Source organism: Dunckerocampus dactyliophorus, chromosome 17 (assembly GCF_027744805.1).
Source record: "Dunckerocampus dactyliophorus isolate RoL2022-P2 chromosome 17, RoL_Ddac_1.1, whole genome shotgun sequence".
Classification (NCBI taxonomy): domain Eukaryota; kingdom Metazoa; phylum Chordata; class Actinopteri; order Syngnathiformes; family Syngnathidae; genus Dunckerocampus; species Dunckerocampus dactyliophorus.
The window spans coordinates 3,196,810-3,214,778 of record NC_072835.1 but is presented as its reverse complement, the minus strand read 5'-3'; the positions used below and the strand labels follow the sequence as shown (position 1 = coordinate 3,214,778).

The 17,969-nt window shown below is 41.8% G+C and overlaps 1 protein-coding gene across 1 annotated transcript; it reads right to left on the bottom strand.

Moving 5' to 3' along the window:
* Nucleotides 1-611: 611 nt before the first annotated feature.
* On the bottom strand, nucleotides 612-14,493 carry urm1 (ubiquitin related modifier 1). Its single transcript, XM_054757784.1, has 5 exons — nucleotides 14,453-14,493; nucleotides 14,012-14,082; nucleotides 6,221-6,302; nucleotides 3,027-3,075; nucleotides 612-2,740 (listed from the first exon to the last, which is right to left on the bottom strand). The coding sequence occupies exons 1-5, from the start codon at nucleotides 14,485-14,487 to the stop codon at nucleotides 2,672-2,674; spliced, it is 306 nt and encodes a 101-aa protein (XP_054613759.1). The 5' UTR covers nucleotides 14,488-14,493; the 3' UTR covers nucleotides 612-2,671.
* Between the last annotated feature and the right edge of the window lie 3,476 nt (nucleotides 14,494-17,969).

Sequence of the window (17,969 nt, the reverse complement as noted above, 5' to 3'; positions counted from 1 at the left end):
TTATTTGTTCATTTAGTTGTTTTGTTGTCATTTCCACCTTGGAACTGTTCTTTGTCTACTGTTGACATAATCGTATCAACCCCACCATGTTAGTAATTTAAACATTAGCGAATGGGCCTATTTATTTCTTAATTTCGTCTTTTTTAATCCTTTTTTCATTTTATTTAAAAAAGAAAGGTGCTACCCATTTGAATTCTATATGCATAGAAACAAATAAAAACTATTTATTTCAAAGATACACACACGCACACACAATTAACCGATGTATGCTAAGATCATTTACAAACGATTTCGTCACTTTTGTCCGGTAACAATGTGACTTTCATACATAAAAAGATGATAGAAGCTTATTTCTAGCATAAAGTACTTTTTTTGTTTTTGTTTGTGTTATGCACGGAAACCAGTTTTGACGCATTAATTAAAAAAAAGGAATAAAAAATCCTAAAGGAGCGTTAAAAAATAACTCAATCCTCTAAATATGAATGATGACAGAAGCATCACTTTGCCCGCCATGGCCTGTCAATCAAGCACGTGACATACATTTAAAGAATTATTGTGAACGCACACGCAGGAAATAACCCCCCCCCCCCCCCCCCTTCTCTCTTTAAACAAAACAAACATCTTTTCGTAATCACCCAATTGCAAAGTATCCCCACACACACACACACACACGTGGTGCTGGAGCATTTTGTCTCCAGTGGAGCCCCTCATTAGCATTCCCTTTGCAGCTTCCTATTCTGGGAAGGCTTCCCGTTGCAAATCGGACTCTACAAGCGAGAAAAAGGCTTTCGGGTCGCCAGGGGCGCTCATAGGCGAGGGCAAGCCCGAGGAGACACCTCGACCTCCCGCAGTGGTCCTGGAACACACACACACACACACACACACACACACACACACACACACACACACACACGCACGCACGCACGCACACTCCTCCAGCTCAGCAGGCCTTCAGGAGGCTAAAATGCCCCTCAAGTGTTATTTAATCAGATACAAGCAGCACATATTTGAAATGATAGCAGAGGGAAAATGAAGGAATTTTTAAAAATTGTTCCACACACACAGAAAAATAACATATTGTACTTGTGATGCAATAAAAACCTTAAGGACGATGGAGAATGTATTAATAAGTAAAACCAAATAGTGAATGGAGCCACTGGACTGAGCGGTCGTTCTCAAGTGGGGGGCCGCAGACAGCTTGTGTAAAAAGGACACGGAAATATGTAATATATGACCAACGCCTGACTTGTTTTGGAGTCCAACTGAACAATATTGTGGTCATCTTTCTCCCTGCTGCATGATGACTGCACAGTCATAAGTGGAATATTTGCTTTTGGGGTCTCATTAACTGCAATTTTCATTTGTAATTTTCATTTATGCATTATCATCATGTTGCTTGTCATTTCCGGAATAAAATGACTCTTAAAATGCACTTTGGACATGCAATTATGTGGATTAATGTTTAAAAAAAAATGGTTTAAAATAAATAAATAAATAAATAAGTAAACAAATACCTTTGCTTTGTCTGACATTTATAAAAGTGGGTCACAACTAAATAAATGACTTAAAATGCACTCTGGACATGTAATTATGTGTATTCATGTTTCAAAAGATGATATAGTTGATTTAAAATGTTAAAAACAAACACATTTGTACTGTTTGACATATAGAAAAGTGGGTCGCAACTAAATAAATGACTCTTAAAATGCACTTTGGACATGCAATTATGTGGATTAATGTTTAAAAAAAAATGGTTTAAAATAAATAAATAAATAAATAAATAAGTAAACAAATACCTTTGCTTTGTCTGACATTTATAAAAGTGGGTCACAACTAAATAAATGACTTAAAATGCACTCTGGACATGTAATTATGTGTATTCATGTTTCAAAAGATGATATAGTTGATTTAAAATGTTAAAAACAAACACATTTGTACTGTTTGACATATAGAAAAGTGGGTCGCAACTAAATAAATGACTCTAAAATGCACTTTGGACATGTAATTATGTGTATTCATGTTTCAAAAGATGATATAGCAGATTTAAAATAAAACAAATACATTTGCATTGTTTGACATATGTAAAAGCGCGTCGCAACTTCGGGACCAGTGGAAAATGTGGGTCCCAGGTTGAAACAGTGTGAGAACCCCTGGACTTTGCTACTTGGGGGGTGGGGGTGGGGGAGGGAAGATATCTTTGAAAAAAATATAAAAAAATACAAATGGAGATATTGAAATGTGGTTATTTTTAAAATAAAAAAACAATAAGAAAACAGGGTTCAGTAGTAATGATGGGAAATATATGTGACTATTTTATATACATGTCAATATGGTGGTGGCTGCTTTTTTTTTGGAGGCACAATCAAGCTGACATTTATTGTTTTTTCTTTGTCTATTAATATTGTTATGCAGCAGACGGTCCACATGTTTTGCAATGCTAATAAACTATTTCCTCCCATGCAACACCTGTGCGTACACCTTCCACGTTCACTTCCTGCCTCTTCATCCCAGCCCATCATGTACAAATCAAGTAAAGAATAAAAGACGTCATCTTGTCCATCTTGGCTCCTGAGGAACATCCATCACCTCCTGACGTCTGGTCCAATGGGGTTGGGCTTTGCTGGGATGTGCCAGTGCAGTGAAAGGTGCTGCTGTGTGTTTTGTGTAGGTTCTATCCTCCGTGCAGAGTGGAGATAAACACCACGTTGTCTTGGTCTTGCAGGCGGTAGTCCAACTCGCCCTGCAGGCCCGTGCAGAAGACAGGACAGATCCTTGTGTCAATATGTCCCAATCACGGGGAATCCACTGACACATGGTCGTGTGTGTGTGTGTGTGTGTATACAAGCTCGGGGATCAAATAAAAGCCTTCTGCGTAAGTGTACACGTTAGCCTTGGCGCTCTTTGCCGTCTAATTGTGGCAGGCGGCATCCAAAGAGGGCCGACGCATCACAAGGGATGAAGGCCGGCGTGTCACGGCGAGGCGACGTGAAACACTACATATAAATCAAATAACACGAAAGGCTCACCATTAGCTCCCAGTCGGCGTCGTTGATCAGCACCAGAATGCCAGGTCTCCTGCAGAGGGGAGGGTACAGGGATGCATGGGCAGGTAGAGGTGTACACACTCGCATCCATCACAACACTCCATGTTATTCAATCCTTTCTACTTGACCGAACGAGAGGATAGAAATGCATTTGGTGACACACACGCATGTGCTGTCAAACATCTTTAAATGTATTAGAATTTAGTGTGTACAGATGGAATCATTTCATTTCATTGTGACAGCTTGCTGGGGATTTTAGCGTTTAGTAATGTCTGTTTTTTTTATGTGCATGAAAAACCTACATGAACAAATTTCTATATAAAACATTCTACAAATGGTATTGTGATATTAATCATTATTTTTAACAGGCTTTATTTTCATGTTGGTAATATAACATGCGATGAAAATAAATCTAACAAGAAAGGAAAATGTGACTTGTTGGAGAGATTCTATATTGCAAAAAAAGAACATAAAACGCATACATAAAATGCATCAAATATGACTACAAATGCACTAAAATCACATTTTAAATGGTTTCATGCATTGTTGATATATTCATACTTCATATTTGATGGCGGCAGGCAGACTAAATAAAACGTGGACATGGTGAGTGGCTGTTGGGGGGAATTAAATAGCTTTTGGAATTAAAGGAAGAATAAAAATGTCATTAAAAATAAATGATATATCCTATTATATATGTAATATTCTGTAATAATTATGGTTATATTACTTTAGATTATATTTACATTTCTGAGGCAGAGAAAAAAACATTTGCATATAAAAACTGGGAGTAGCTGTTGGAGGGACGCTCGTCTTCCTGAACACTGTGAGGTTTGCCATTGAGCAAGGCACCGACACCCCCCACCCACAAATTGGGGGTGCCACATCCCTCTGACATGTCTATTGCCTTGCGTGTGTGTGGTCTGGTTCTTTGTGTCGCACTATTCATAACAACATGAACAATCCCAATAGACAACACATGTAAACTGTACATATAAAAAACAAACAATTCTAACAGAATGCAGAGGCTGTAGTGTTGTGTGTTTACGTTACATCCGATCTGTCTGATTTAACACACCTGCTCTGCCGCAGGATAAGAAGACGTAGCAGGAGGGAGCGGTGTTGCCAACTTAGCCACTTTTGTTGCTAAATTCAGCCAGCACCCAGACCCCCTCGCCATGCCCCATTTTAAAAAAGCGACACTTCTAGCAACGAGACATTTGGCGACTCGGACGTGAAAGCACGTGTTGCTCTTCTCAACCAGCAGCGGGTGCTGCTGTGGACGCCTCCCCCATCTGGGGAATACAATTGAAAAACCCATTTCACCTTCACACCGGCGGAAAAGTACAAAAGACAAGAAGGAAAGCGGTTGTGCTCGATACGTTCTGAGTGTGCTGTGCTCAAAAATCAAAACATTTAAAAGCAAGACTGAATTTTATGCATTTATTTGAAATAAAAGCAACCTTCATACATTTTTAAGACCTTTCCAAATTGCATTTAAACACATTAAATGTTATTTTATGATATTATAGGCCTTAAATTCAAGTGACTGGATTTGAGACTTTTTAAGACCCAAAGCACAGCACTTAAAAGCACTCACAGGCGGCTCCGTCTTGTTTGTGACTGGAAAAAACCCGACAAAAAGACGCAACAGAAGAATGTTTTGTAATCTTGCTCACTTTAAAAGTCACCTTAATACATTTGTAAGACCCTTCAAAATCCTATTACAGACATTTTATGAAATATTACGATATTTTAGACAATTCAAGAACTTTCAAAAATGTATTTAAAAACATTTTAGGAGTTTTTCAAATATTTTAGACATGTCAAGGCCTTAAATTGAAATGATTGGATTTGAGAGTTTTTAAGACCCCGAGGCTAAGCTGTAAAAGCACTCACAGGCGGCTCGGTCTTGTCTGTGACATTGGGAAAAAAAATCGATAAAAATACGCAACAGAAGAACGTTTTGTAACCTTGCTCACTTTAAAAGTAACCTTTACACATTTTTAAGACCTTTCAGAATCGGATTTAAAGACCGTTGATGAGATTTTAAAATATTTTAGACATTTTAAAGCCTTAAATTGAAATGATTGGATTTTATACTTTTTTAAGACCCTGCGGCTAAGATGTAAAAGCACTCACAGGCTGCTCGGTCTTGTTTGTGACATTGAAAAAAATGACCAAAAACCACAACAGAAGGTTTCCTAACCCTGCCCACTTTAAAAGTAACCTTTACACATTTTTAAAACCTTTCAAAATAATATTTAACAGACATTTGATGACATTTACAGATATTTTAGGAATTTTAATTCAAATGATTGGATTTTAGACTTTTGGAGACCCTGTGGCTGAGCAGTAAAAGCACTCACAGGCGGCTCCGTCTTGTTTGTGACATTGAAAAAAAAACAACAACAAAAACACAGTTTGTATTTCTAAACATACTTGTTTTGCTTTTCATGTTTTTTGCTGACTTTTTTTGCTAATGCATCTTGGCCGGCTATGCAAACTTGATGATTATGTCATCATGGCATCTTCCCCCCCCACGAGCACAGCAAACATCCATGTTAAGGTTAAAAAAAAGTGTATACGGGGCAATGGAATGGTAATGACACGCACGCACACACACACACACACACACACACACACACACACACACACACACACACACACACACACACACACACACACACACACACACACACGCGTGCACATACACACACGCACGCAATATCAGATGTGTTATAAAGATTGGTCGGCCCGGGGGGGGGGGGGGCATGATGGTGGACAAAAGCTCAAAAGAAAAACAAAAGGAGTCTTTAGGCAATAAGGACTGCCTTGATGACGCTCAACACACACACGCGCACACACACACACACACACACACACACACACACACACACACACACACACACACACACACACACACACACACACACACACACACACACATCTAATCTAGCAGGTTTATAGGTGGGCCAGCTCCATTCTCCATTCAGTGGTCAGGTGATGCTATAAATAGTGGCCCACAAAAGGCGGGCAGTAAAAGTCATCCAGCCTGCAAGGATGCTCTGGTCCACAATGACACCGACACACACACCGACACACACACACACACACACACACACACACACACACAGCATCTCACTAATAACGCGGTGTTATTTTTGTCCACTTACACGGACTCGCCCTGGACAAAGAGCTCGGGCCGCTCCTTCAGCAGGTTCTGTTGGATCCACGCCAGCAGCTGCTTCATGTCCCCTGAAAAAAACACACACAAAAAAGAAGGGCAGACAACGGAGGTCAAGGGTGAGAGGTCAAGGTGCACGGTGGTCGATGTGACGAGACGGAGGCAGCAGGCGGGACGTGGCTGCGTATGTGTGCATGTATATGGATGAGGGAAGGGGGGGGGAGGCTAAAGTCAACGGCCAAGGGTAACCAGGCGATCACCTCAAAAATAAAATGAAATAATCCTAATAATAATAATTCTCTATAAAAGCGTAATATTTGTGTACGCGTTGATGGCGTCGACGGCAGCGATCACGGACGTGCGAGTTCGAACGAGACGCGACCTCGTCTCCGACGGCACTGACCTCGCCGACAAAAGGCCGAGCCGATCTCTGACCGAGCGACCCGCCGCCACAAAAGGAGGCGACAATGAGCGCTTTTGGGATAAATCCCCCTGCTAAACATCGCACAATGAATACATTAGCCTTATGGCGGCAGAGACTGTGTGTGTGTGTGTGTGTGTGTGTGTGTGTGTGTGTGTGCGTGCGGTGATGTCAGTAATTGTGTTAGCTAAAGTCGTACCAGCACAACATCCAAATGAACAAATGAAAGGAAAGGAAGGAATAAAAGAAGGTAATACACAGATGCAGCAGCTTAAAAAAACAATAGCAAAATAAAAACTATAAACATTTTATTGTATAGAGTCATTTTTTAGATAAAAAAAATATACATATTGAGTATCTGCCTAAGAGAGCAGAAATAGAGCAAATTTAAAGCGCGACCTGTCAGGTGTGTGTGTGTGTGCGTGTGTGCGCAGTATGAACTATGTGAGTAATGTGGACTGCAGTATTGTACAGCGACGCCGCAAGTGCGTTTTAAACCTACAGGCACACGCATACTGAACACACACAACCAGGACGACCATTTACCAAACAAGTATGAGCTCGGGTATTGACTGACAGTGTCAGAAAGGTATGAATCTCACTAAGCAAGCATGTGTTATTGTAGAACAACGTAACATTCCTAATATTACCAACGTCTGCATGTGTGTTGTTGTACACCGCTGCAAATAATAAACATTCTTAATACCTGCTCAGAAGCCAGCCTTCTTTTTGATACGCTCTTGTATGGTACAAGTGTACCTAATATTGTGGCTGTCTCACACACACACACACACACACACACACACACACACACACACACACGCACACACACACACACTATGGACATGCACCAGAGTAGGGATAAAAACTGCAGGGATAAAAACGGAAGTACAAGACTTTCTATATGTGCTTTTCGCCACCATTACCCCCCAAACACATTTGGTCTTTACATTTCCTCTCCGCCTCCTCTCATAAACCCTGCCCCCCCCACCTGCAAACACATACCATAATTCAAAGGCCTGACCTAAAATAGAAACAAGCCATCAGGGACTTTTTAACAGAGCAGGATGCTCATTCCAAGCAAAGAAGGAAGCCTAATGTATACCTGCGTGTGTGTGTGTGTGTGTGTGTGTGTGTGTAAAAAGGTGGGCAAGGTAGGTGGGTGGTGGTGTGGGGGGGGTGAAGAGAACAAGGACGCGGTGATAAAACAAAATGGACATGAGCGAGAAAGGGGGGCGGAGTGGGGCTGTGTGATGCGTCACGGCATCGCTGTGCATCCTGGGATGGCGGCGCTGCGTGGGAAGGAGACGCCACGGAGGGGTGGTGGGGGGTAAAGGGCGCCATTTTGACGCACATTCAAAATTGGCTCGGCTTTTTGCGGACGCCACGCGCCCCCCCCCCCCCGGCAGCCACCCTTTTCGGCTTCCTTTGAGCGATTATGACGGGCGCGGCAGTGGGGGGCAGCGATCCATCTTTCGGCCCGTGTACAAAACGGGAGACCCCCAGACCGTTGGGGGTTTGTATGTATATATGTGTATGTGTATGTGTATGTGTATGTGTATGTGTGTGTGTGTGTGTGTGTGTGTGTGTGTGTGTGTGTGTGTGTGTGTGTGTGTGTGTGTCAGTGAGGAGTTAAAGGGAGTGAGAGGGGGCGGGGGATCTTTCAGTCGAGGGTCATCAATCACCGGCTGGGGTCACGGAGAAATAAGAAGGATTCTGAAGCAATTACATTTGCCTTCAACACCCTCCCTCCATCTCTACACACACACCCCCACACACACGCACACGCACACGCACACACACGACTGTTAACCATAAATAAAAGCAAATGCGTATGTTAGAAAAAGGGGGTTCATTTTGAAAAAGAGCATGTGTGTTTACAGGGATATGACGACCCCCCTCCCCCCATGTTGCATTGTGATGGGTTGCACTGAGAGATATCGCCCGACAAAGCAGTCCTCATGTAAACGTCATGGTGCCCATGTAGCTACGAAAAAAAAGACGAACTGAATAGTGAGTCAGCATGGGTGCCATCTTGGACTTTGTTGTCCAGAAGAAGATAACGGCGCGGGCTTTGATGCGCACGAGTGACATTCACGCTGTGTTTTTGACCCTCCATTTTGATGCCGAGTCTTGCTCTGCTAGCCGGACGGGAACAGCAAGAAGGTCTTCAATGCCAGAGTGGAACATTATGGATCCTTCCTTGGAACTTTCGTCCAAAATGACAGAACCATGAACCTCACACTCAAAGGATTTGGTGCACAGCAAGCTTGGAAGCGATAAAACCACATTTGAAGCATAGCCACTCATCAGTCATCATGTGCGTTGAATTTTGCCTTCTTGTCTCTTCGTGTGTGCGCAGGACATCTTTGGCCCACATTAGAGTGTCGACACCCCGCAAACTGGCTGACGGACAGCGACAGAGGCGGTAGTCGTTATAGCAAAATCCAAACTGCTTGCACGTTTCCTTGTGAAGCGAGGGGAACTGGGGCCGCATGGTGATGGAGTGGTGAGCGTGTTGGCCTCACAGTCAGGCGAGTTTGATGTGCCCGGTTAGCATGTGCTCTACCCGTGCATGCATGCATGGCTGAATGAAGGAAAACACAAATATGAGGCGTTCAGAAGACGCATTCAAAGACATTGTGATGACTCTATCGTGTTTTTTTCAAATATTATTAATTTGAAAAAATCATATCACGGTTCCTTGCTGTTTCACGCTTGACTCTGGCCTGGCATTAGTCAAAAATATGCACATTTCAGCAAACGTTATGTATTATATCTGCCAAAATGAAGCATTTAAGCATAAAAATAGCTAAATGAAGGAAAATACAAATATAAGGCGTTCAGAAAAAAACATTGATGGTTCTATAACTTTCCCCCCCAAATATTATTCATTTAAAAAATGCTATTGCAGTTCCTTGCAGTTTCACACTTGACTACAGCCTATCAATCAAAAATATGCACTTTTCAACAAATGGTATGTATTTTTTTTGCCAAAATGAAGCATTTTCAAGCATAAAAATGGCTAAATGAAGTAAAATACAAATATAAAGCATTCAGAAAAGGCATTCAAAGACATTGTGATGATTCTATCACGTTTTTTTCAAATATTTCTCATTTTTAAAAAAACATTGTGGTTTCTTGCTGTTTCACACTCGACTACGGCCTGTCAGTCAAAAATATGTATGTTTTAGCCCGTTATGTAGTTTTTGTCAAAATGGCTAAATGAAGTAAAATGCAGATATAAAGCATTCAGAAGAGGCATTCAGAGATGTTGTGATGATGTGTAGTATTCTCCACTGGTCACTAGGTGGCAGTAATGTTACATTGATGAGACAATAACCACTGCAAGAAGTACTAGTGTCCAGAAACCGGAACAGCAACAAGGAATGCTATGCTAACATCTCCATTATGCCTTATTTTCTGTTATTTTTCGGGGTGTCACAAGATCTCGTGTCACAAGGTCTCATGAGACTAAAATGTGACAAGATTTCTCATTCAGGCACCAGGCCTGGGAAGACTCAATAACTGCCAGCCACAACATACTGCCATGGGCATGCATGTCTGCGAAGAGGGTTCGCTCTGTGCATTGGTTTGTTCCATAGAACAACAGCATGAACAGAGTGAACCCTTTTGTCAGCCATTGTCTTTTTGTCTCAGTGGGTGGAGGCGGGGCCGCTAGCACGCGCACGCGCACACACACACACACACACACACACACACACACAGAGTGCAGAAGAGTGTAACCTAGTAGAAATTACATTAGTAGATTGCAATTTATTGTCATATCTTCTTTTATTAAAAAATGTATTTCAATGTACTTTTCTTCAATGTGATGTTAAAATCTTGTCTCGTCTCATAGACCCAGTCTGGTGTACCATCCGTCTCGTGACACCCCTTCTTATTATGCCTACTATATTGGGTAATAGGAGTGTAAAGGTGACTATAGGGGTGTTATTTCATGTCTAGAGGGCTCTAATAATGTTAAAAACCATATTTAGAAGGTGGTGAACACGTTTTCTATGCTCTAACCAAAATATTTCATTTAAAAATAAGGAATCCTACTTGGTGGAAATTCATTTATCACGTTCAGGTCTGGAACCGATTAACCGCCATAAACGAGGGATTACCAGAATGTGTTTATGAGCGAGGGCAAACAGGCAGCACCAAATCTATTTGTGGTAGTCCAAATTTACGCTGATGATGACACATGTGGACATAAATGGACATATTTTTCATAGAAATGACCCCTCTTGAGCCTCAAACTTTCAACTTAAGCGGGCACAACACAGTCGGCTGGGACTTGACGTGCGGTTCACTGTACAATTATTCAACACACTAATGAATTAAGTACATTTATATTTCATGAGACATAGTTATTTACAAACATTTCAATTAAAATGGGTGTTTTTCTATTGCTCTTGAATGCATTTTGCAGCAAACTTGTCGGAACACTGAGGGCTCCCTTTAAAATGATCCTATATGTGCAGCGTTTATATACACACACACACGCACAAACACACAAATACACAGGGTCAAGCAGTGCAGAAAGGTCATATCTCCTCCAACATTCTCTCTGCTGGTCAACTTTTGTCTCAGAGTCGCCGTGGTAACGCCTCCGTCAAGGCTTTGTTAGCGCACATATTCCTCTCATTTCAAGCTGAGGGGACGTGAGCGTCCACAGACTATTTCCCTTCCACCACTAATGAGTCTGACTTGGCTTCGAGGGGAATCCCCGAGGTTTACTGTTTTTTATTTGTTTTCAAGGACTGGGCCCGGAGAAATGAGCGCCAGTAAAAATAAATAAATAAATATATAAGGGATTTGGTGGATGAACCCTAATTGCACTCTTGTAACACCCCAGAAGCCCTTTGAGCCTCTTTTATAGCCCCTTTTATACGACACAGACAGGCATGCACACACGCACGCACGCAGGGACAATGGAAGAAAGTGAGAAATGTAAAAAGTGAGGATGGACGTGGTGGCGCTTTATGGTAGTCCACGAGGGGTAACAGTACTGCAGTGACTTCACGCTTCCAGAAAACACAAAACAACATAAGAGGGATTTTGTTTCCAGGAAAACTGTGTGCTTAAAAACACTCAAGCCAATCCAGTATTGAGCCTTTTTATCCCTTCAGGGCCACCATAGTTCTTGATTGCTGCAATGTGGGGCACTACTTCCAAAATATCCAATATATTTTATATTACTAGCTATTCTAGCTATTATGCAAAATGACAATATCATTGGTTGTGATTTTTCATTCAAATGCATGTTATTTGACAAATGACAAATTCTGAGTAGCAAGTCATTTAATGCCCAAATCAGTGACACTAATCTTAACATGCTCACTTTCCTTTCAACTTTTGTGCTTTTTCACACAAAATCAAACATTTGTTTGTTGATAACTTCATAGATTTCAATTAAAAGTCACTTGCTAAGGTCATCTAAATTCTGCATATTCAAGAGCTGGCCAAGTAAACTAAGAACACATTTAGAAATGACATTACAGAAGATTTATTTGACACGCATCACATGCATACACAAACACACACACACACACACACACACGCACACACACACACACACACTGGAGCGCCGCTATCATGATTGCCGTCTGTGTGGTCCAATCATACGTCAACAGGCACTGAAACGCCAGCCAATGACAGTGCAGGAAGGCGGGACACACAGCCAACTCACAGCAAAAGGAGCAAAACATGCCGACGGAGTTCATCGACTTGTGGAACATTTTTAAATCCTGTTGCAAACAAAACACCTACTAGTACACCTACACCTACTACCACTATTATTACTACTACTACTGCTACTACAACACCTACACCAGGGATGGGCAAAGTACAGCCCGGGGCCACATGCGGCCCCAACAAACGTTTGAATCTGGCCCACCAGTTGCTTCCAAAGTATTTAAACCGTTAAACATACAAGCTGGCAACAAGACTTGCTAGTAGTCAGCGTCCATCTGAGACAGTCTTTTGATGGTTTAAGTACCTTTTACACGTAGCGATCCAAACATCTACCTCACCCATGGTGCCAAACAAACACAAGTCAAACAAATACGAGACACACAACACAACCTACACACTGCTCTGTCGGGGAAGTAAAAAAGGAGGGACGTTCACATACTCTGTCATAGTCAATGTTTTAGCGTTCATAGTTCGTATTGTGTATCACATCCTTTACTCATGTACATTCCAGGTGTCTTAATCAGTAAAAAAAACTGTAAAATTAAAAGTTATTATTTGAAATGCTCTGATATTTAAAGTGTTCCTGAACAAAGGGACACAAGCACATGCATATAGCAGATTGGATGGCACTCATTCCAGGTGGGCTGTTAGAATTAGCAGCGTAAAATAGAGTATGTGTATCAAACATACGTATCGTCTGCCCCCGCTCAATTTTGTCAACTCAGTGCGGCCCGCGAGTCAAAAAGTAGGCCCAACCCCTGCACTACACCTACTACCACTACTACCACTACTACTACACCTACAATACTACTACTACACCTACTACCACTACTACCACTACTACACCTACAATACTACTACTACACCTACTACCACTACTACACCTACTACCACTACTACACCTACAATACTACTACTATACCTACAATACTACTACACCTCCTACCACTACTACTACACCTCCTATACCTACTACACCTACTACCACTACTACTACAACTCCTATACTACTACACCTACTACCACTACTACTACAACTCCTATACTACTACACCTACTACCACTACTACTACAACTCCTATACCTACTACACCTACTACCACTACTACTACAACACCTACACCCACTACAAGTACTACTACACCTTCTACTACTACTACTACTACTACTACTACTACTACATGTACTACCACAACACTTACTACCACATCTACTGCTACTACTATCACATCTATTACAACAACAACACCTACTACACCTCCTACTACTACTACAACACCTACACCCACTACACCTACTACCAGTACTACTACACCTACTACCACTACACTTGCAACCACACCTCGTACAACACCTACTACTACCACTACATCTACTACTACTACACCTACTCCTCCTAGGACTACCACCACTACTACAACACCTACACCCACTACCAGTACTACTACTACACCTACTACCACTACATCTACTACAACATCTGCTACCACTACACCTACTATCACTACTACTACTACCACACGTACTACACCTAATACTCATCTACTACTACTACTACTGATACTACATCCCCTACCACTGCTACTACTACTACACATCCTACTACTACTACTAATTACAACAACAACTTCATGAAATCAAGCAGGAGGTACTTACAAGGTTCTGTTTGGCTTGGAAGGCTGATGTGATGATCCTTGACGCCGTCAAAAAGAAGCTCTGCTCCGCCTCTGCAAACAGAAACAAAAAGAAAGCATTAGTATTTAAATTCTTTCACCACACATCTAAAATACCTAAAAAGTATTAACACAGTAACTTCAAGTTCTAACTTATTACATTTGAACATATTTAGATTGATTATTTAAGACGTCTGCGAGAGAGCGACACAGGCTGTCAGTCGGGCAGACTAGAAGGCTACAAACACTGCTATCGTCCAGCTAGCCGACACACTTCTTTCCGGCTCCTGAAACAACACCGATAAGCAAATATTCCACAAAACCCCTCCAATGGTCACGTGACGTGGTTTCCTGTCCCCCACCGTGCGACGTGTCACGCTCAAAGACACACAAACAACCGCAAAAACCCTTGAAAGGCACCGACCCGAACTCCAGATGAATGGCCATGGGGGCAGCCATCTTGTCAGCACATGCAGGAAGTCGGAGAGGCGAAAGCCGGAAGTGACGCATTAAATAAGAGCCGAGCGAAAGATTCGTCAAGGAAACTTAACATATATTTTTTAAATATTGGAATTATTTATACTACAAATATGAAAACATTAAAATGATATTAAAATGTGTTGTTTTTATTTTGTAATCAAACGTACATTTTTTTTACACTATTCTATTCGAGTGTAAACATTTACACTCGTAACGTGCATAGCAACAGCATTAGTGTATCATGTTGATGATGATTATAGAACTATATGATTAATTATATAATTATATGATTACATTTTTGTAGAAATTTGCATGAGGGATTATCATGTATGTATTATGTATGTTAAAGAAGCTCTCACATGAAAGTATGACATCTGTCTCCCCCCTCTTGAAATAGACGCTCAATCATACCGGTGACAGTTCTGGCTGCAGTATATAGCATGTGGGGTGTGGGGCGGGTGGGGTGCGCTAAAGGGGTCGGTCAGAGGTTTGAATTGCAAATCTTCCTTCTGTCGGCGTCCAAGCAAACCTTCCTCCGCCGGCTCTTTGCTCTTTTCATTCATGTGCTAATGAGGAGTCAGTGCAGGGGCACACATAGACAGATCGACTGGGGGCCTGGCGGGGCGTGGACAGGGGGTGGGGGGTTGGACACTGATGATGATGATGGTTTTGATAAGTAATGAAGACGTGACGCAGGCCAGGAGTTATCACAATTTCACGATCCAGTGCCTGCAGTACCCACACACCTCCCATCCCCAGTGATAAACTTTTACTTTGCACACTGCACTAAAAACAACAATCAAGTGCAAACGTGTGGTCAGAAGTCAGCACTGCTCGGGCCTGGAGGGCACCAGGGTCACACATGATCAAATGACAATGACCAACACAATGGATTAGCAATAAAGGAGGATGAGGAGGGAAGAAGGTGGGGGTGAGATTAGGGCACGGCGGTTGGTTGGTGGCCTCGCTGGCGGCCCGACTAGCTGGCTGGTCTACGAGATCTTATGTCTGTCTGTTTCAATAAGGAACATAAAGAGCTGAAACGAACACCCGAGCAGGGAGAATCCTCTTAGCGATTACATCCATAACATGTTCCGCTTATGGAACTGTATGGGCGGCCGAGACAAAAGACAGCAGCGCCGTGATGAGTTTGCTATTGTTGGCGATGACGCGTCATCCTTTTGTATTCATAAAGAATGTCTGTCGTCTAGTAAAAGTAGTTTTTAAAGAAACAGGACTGCATTTCCTCTTTTCAACATGGAGAAAAAACAATAACATGAAGGAGAACCTTGAACCTCTATGAAACTGACGGTTTATATAGCGGCCTGGCGCGCCGGATGCGTAGAATGCTGACCCCTGCTGGCCGTTACTGTGCACTGCATCAGAACGCCTCAAGCGACGATTATTACGGTTATACGGTTATTTGTCCAACAGTATTATGCATTTGCATAGCAACACAAGTAACTAACAAATCAAAAAACAGTCAAAGTGTGATTAAAGTGTTGGATTTCAGATTAAATTTAAGATGTTTTACAAAAGTATGGCATTTTGGAATTACCTCCATTTCCAGGGTCTCAAATGCATTTAGACATAAGACGTGGTTAGGTAATAATAATTATTTCATGTATAGATTTATATTCTAATCTATTACTATAATCAGTCACATTTTGTATGATTAATATATTTAAACATACATTTTACATTTTTATGTCCATCCATTCGTGTTCTATGCCGCTTATCCTCATTAGGGTCGCGGGGGTGTGTTGGAGCCTATCCCAGCTGACTTCGGGTGAGAGACGGGGTACGCCCTGGACTGGTCGCCAGCCAGTGGCAGGGCACATATAGACAAACAGTCATTCCGCACTTTCATACCTATGGACTATTTAGAGTCGCCAATTAACCTAACATGCATGTTTTTGGAATGTGGGAGGAAACCGGAGAACCCGGAGAAAACCCACACACACACGAGGAGAACATGCAAACTCCACACAGAAATGCCCAAGGGAGAATTTGAACCCAGATCTTCCCGATCGCCTGACTAGGCCACCGTGTGGCCTACATATTTATGTATCATACATAAGTCCATTATATATCTATATGACAAAAATGCACAGGCTTATGGGAGCTTAGTGAAACAAGCATAATTATAATTTATAATTCATAATATTTGTATGATTTATACATTTAAATATATACTGTATAAAGTGGTGTGAAAAAGTGTTTGCCCCCTTCCTGATTTATTATTTTTTTGCATGTTTGTCGCACTTAAATGTTTCAGATCATCAAACAAATGTAAATATTAGTCAATGACAACACAACTGAACACAAAATGCACTTTTTAAATGAAACTTTTTATTATTAAGAAAAACAATCCAAACCTACATGGTCCTGTGTGGAAACATAACTTAACTGAGATGAATTGAGATCTATCAGTGTTGAAAAGGTTATAAAGACATTTCTAAAGCTTTGGGACTCCAGCCAACCACAGTGAGAGCCATTATCCACAAATGGCCAAAACATGGAACAGTGGTGAACCTTCCCAGGAGTGGCCGGACAACCAAAATGACCCCGAGAGCGCAGTGACAACTCATCCGAGAGGTCACAAAAGACCCCACAACAACATCCAAATAACTGCAGGCCTCACTTGCCTCAGTTAAGGTCAGTGTTCATGACTCCACCATAAGAAAGACACTGGGCAAAAACGGCCTGCATGGCAGAGTTCCAAGAACAAAACCACTGCTGAACAAAAAGAACATTAAGACTCGTCTCAATTTTGCCAGAAAACTTGATGATCCCCAAGACCTTTGGGAAAATACTCTGTGGTCTGACGAGACAAAAATTGAACTTTTTGGAAGGTGTGTGTCCCATTACATCTGGCGTAAATTTCAGAATAAGAACATCACAGCAACAGTAAAATATGGTGGTGGTAGTGTGATGGTCTTCAGGACCTGGAAGACTTGCTGTGATAAATGGAAGCATAAATTCTGCTGAAGGAGAATGTCGGCCATCTGTTGGTGACCTCAAGCTGAAAGCAACTTGGGTTCTGCAGCAGGACAATGATCCAAAACACACCAGCAAGTCCACCTCTGAATGGATGAAGACTTTGGAGTGGTCTAGTCCAAGTCCTGACCTGAATCCTATTGAGATGCTGTGGCATGACCTTAAAAAGGCGCTTCATGCTGGAAAAGCCTCCAATGTGGCTGAATGACAACAATTGTGCAAAATTCCTCCCCAGCGCTGTAAGAGACTCATTGCAAGTTATCACAAACGCTTGATTGCAGTTGTTGCTGCTAAGGGGGCCCAACCACTTATTAGGTTTGGGGGGGCAATCACTTTTTCACACAGGACCATGTAGCTTTGGATTGTTTTTCTCCCTTAATAATAAAAAGTTTCATTTAAAAAGTGCATTTTGTGTTGAGTTGTGTTGTCATTGACTAATATTTACATTTGTTTGATGATCT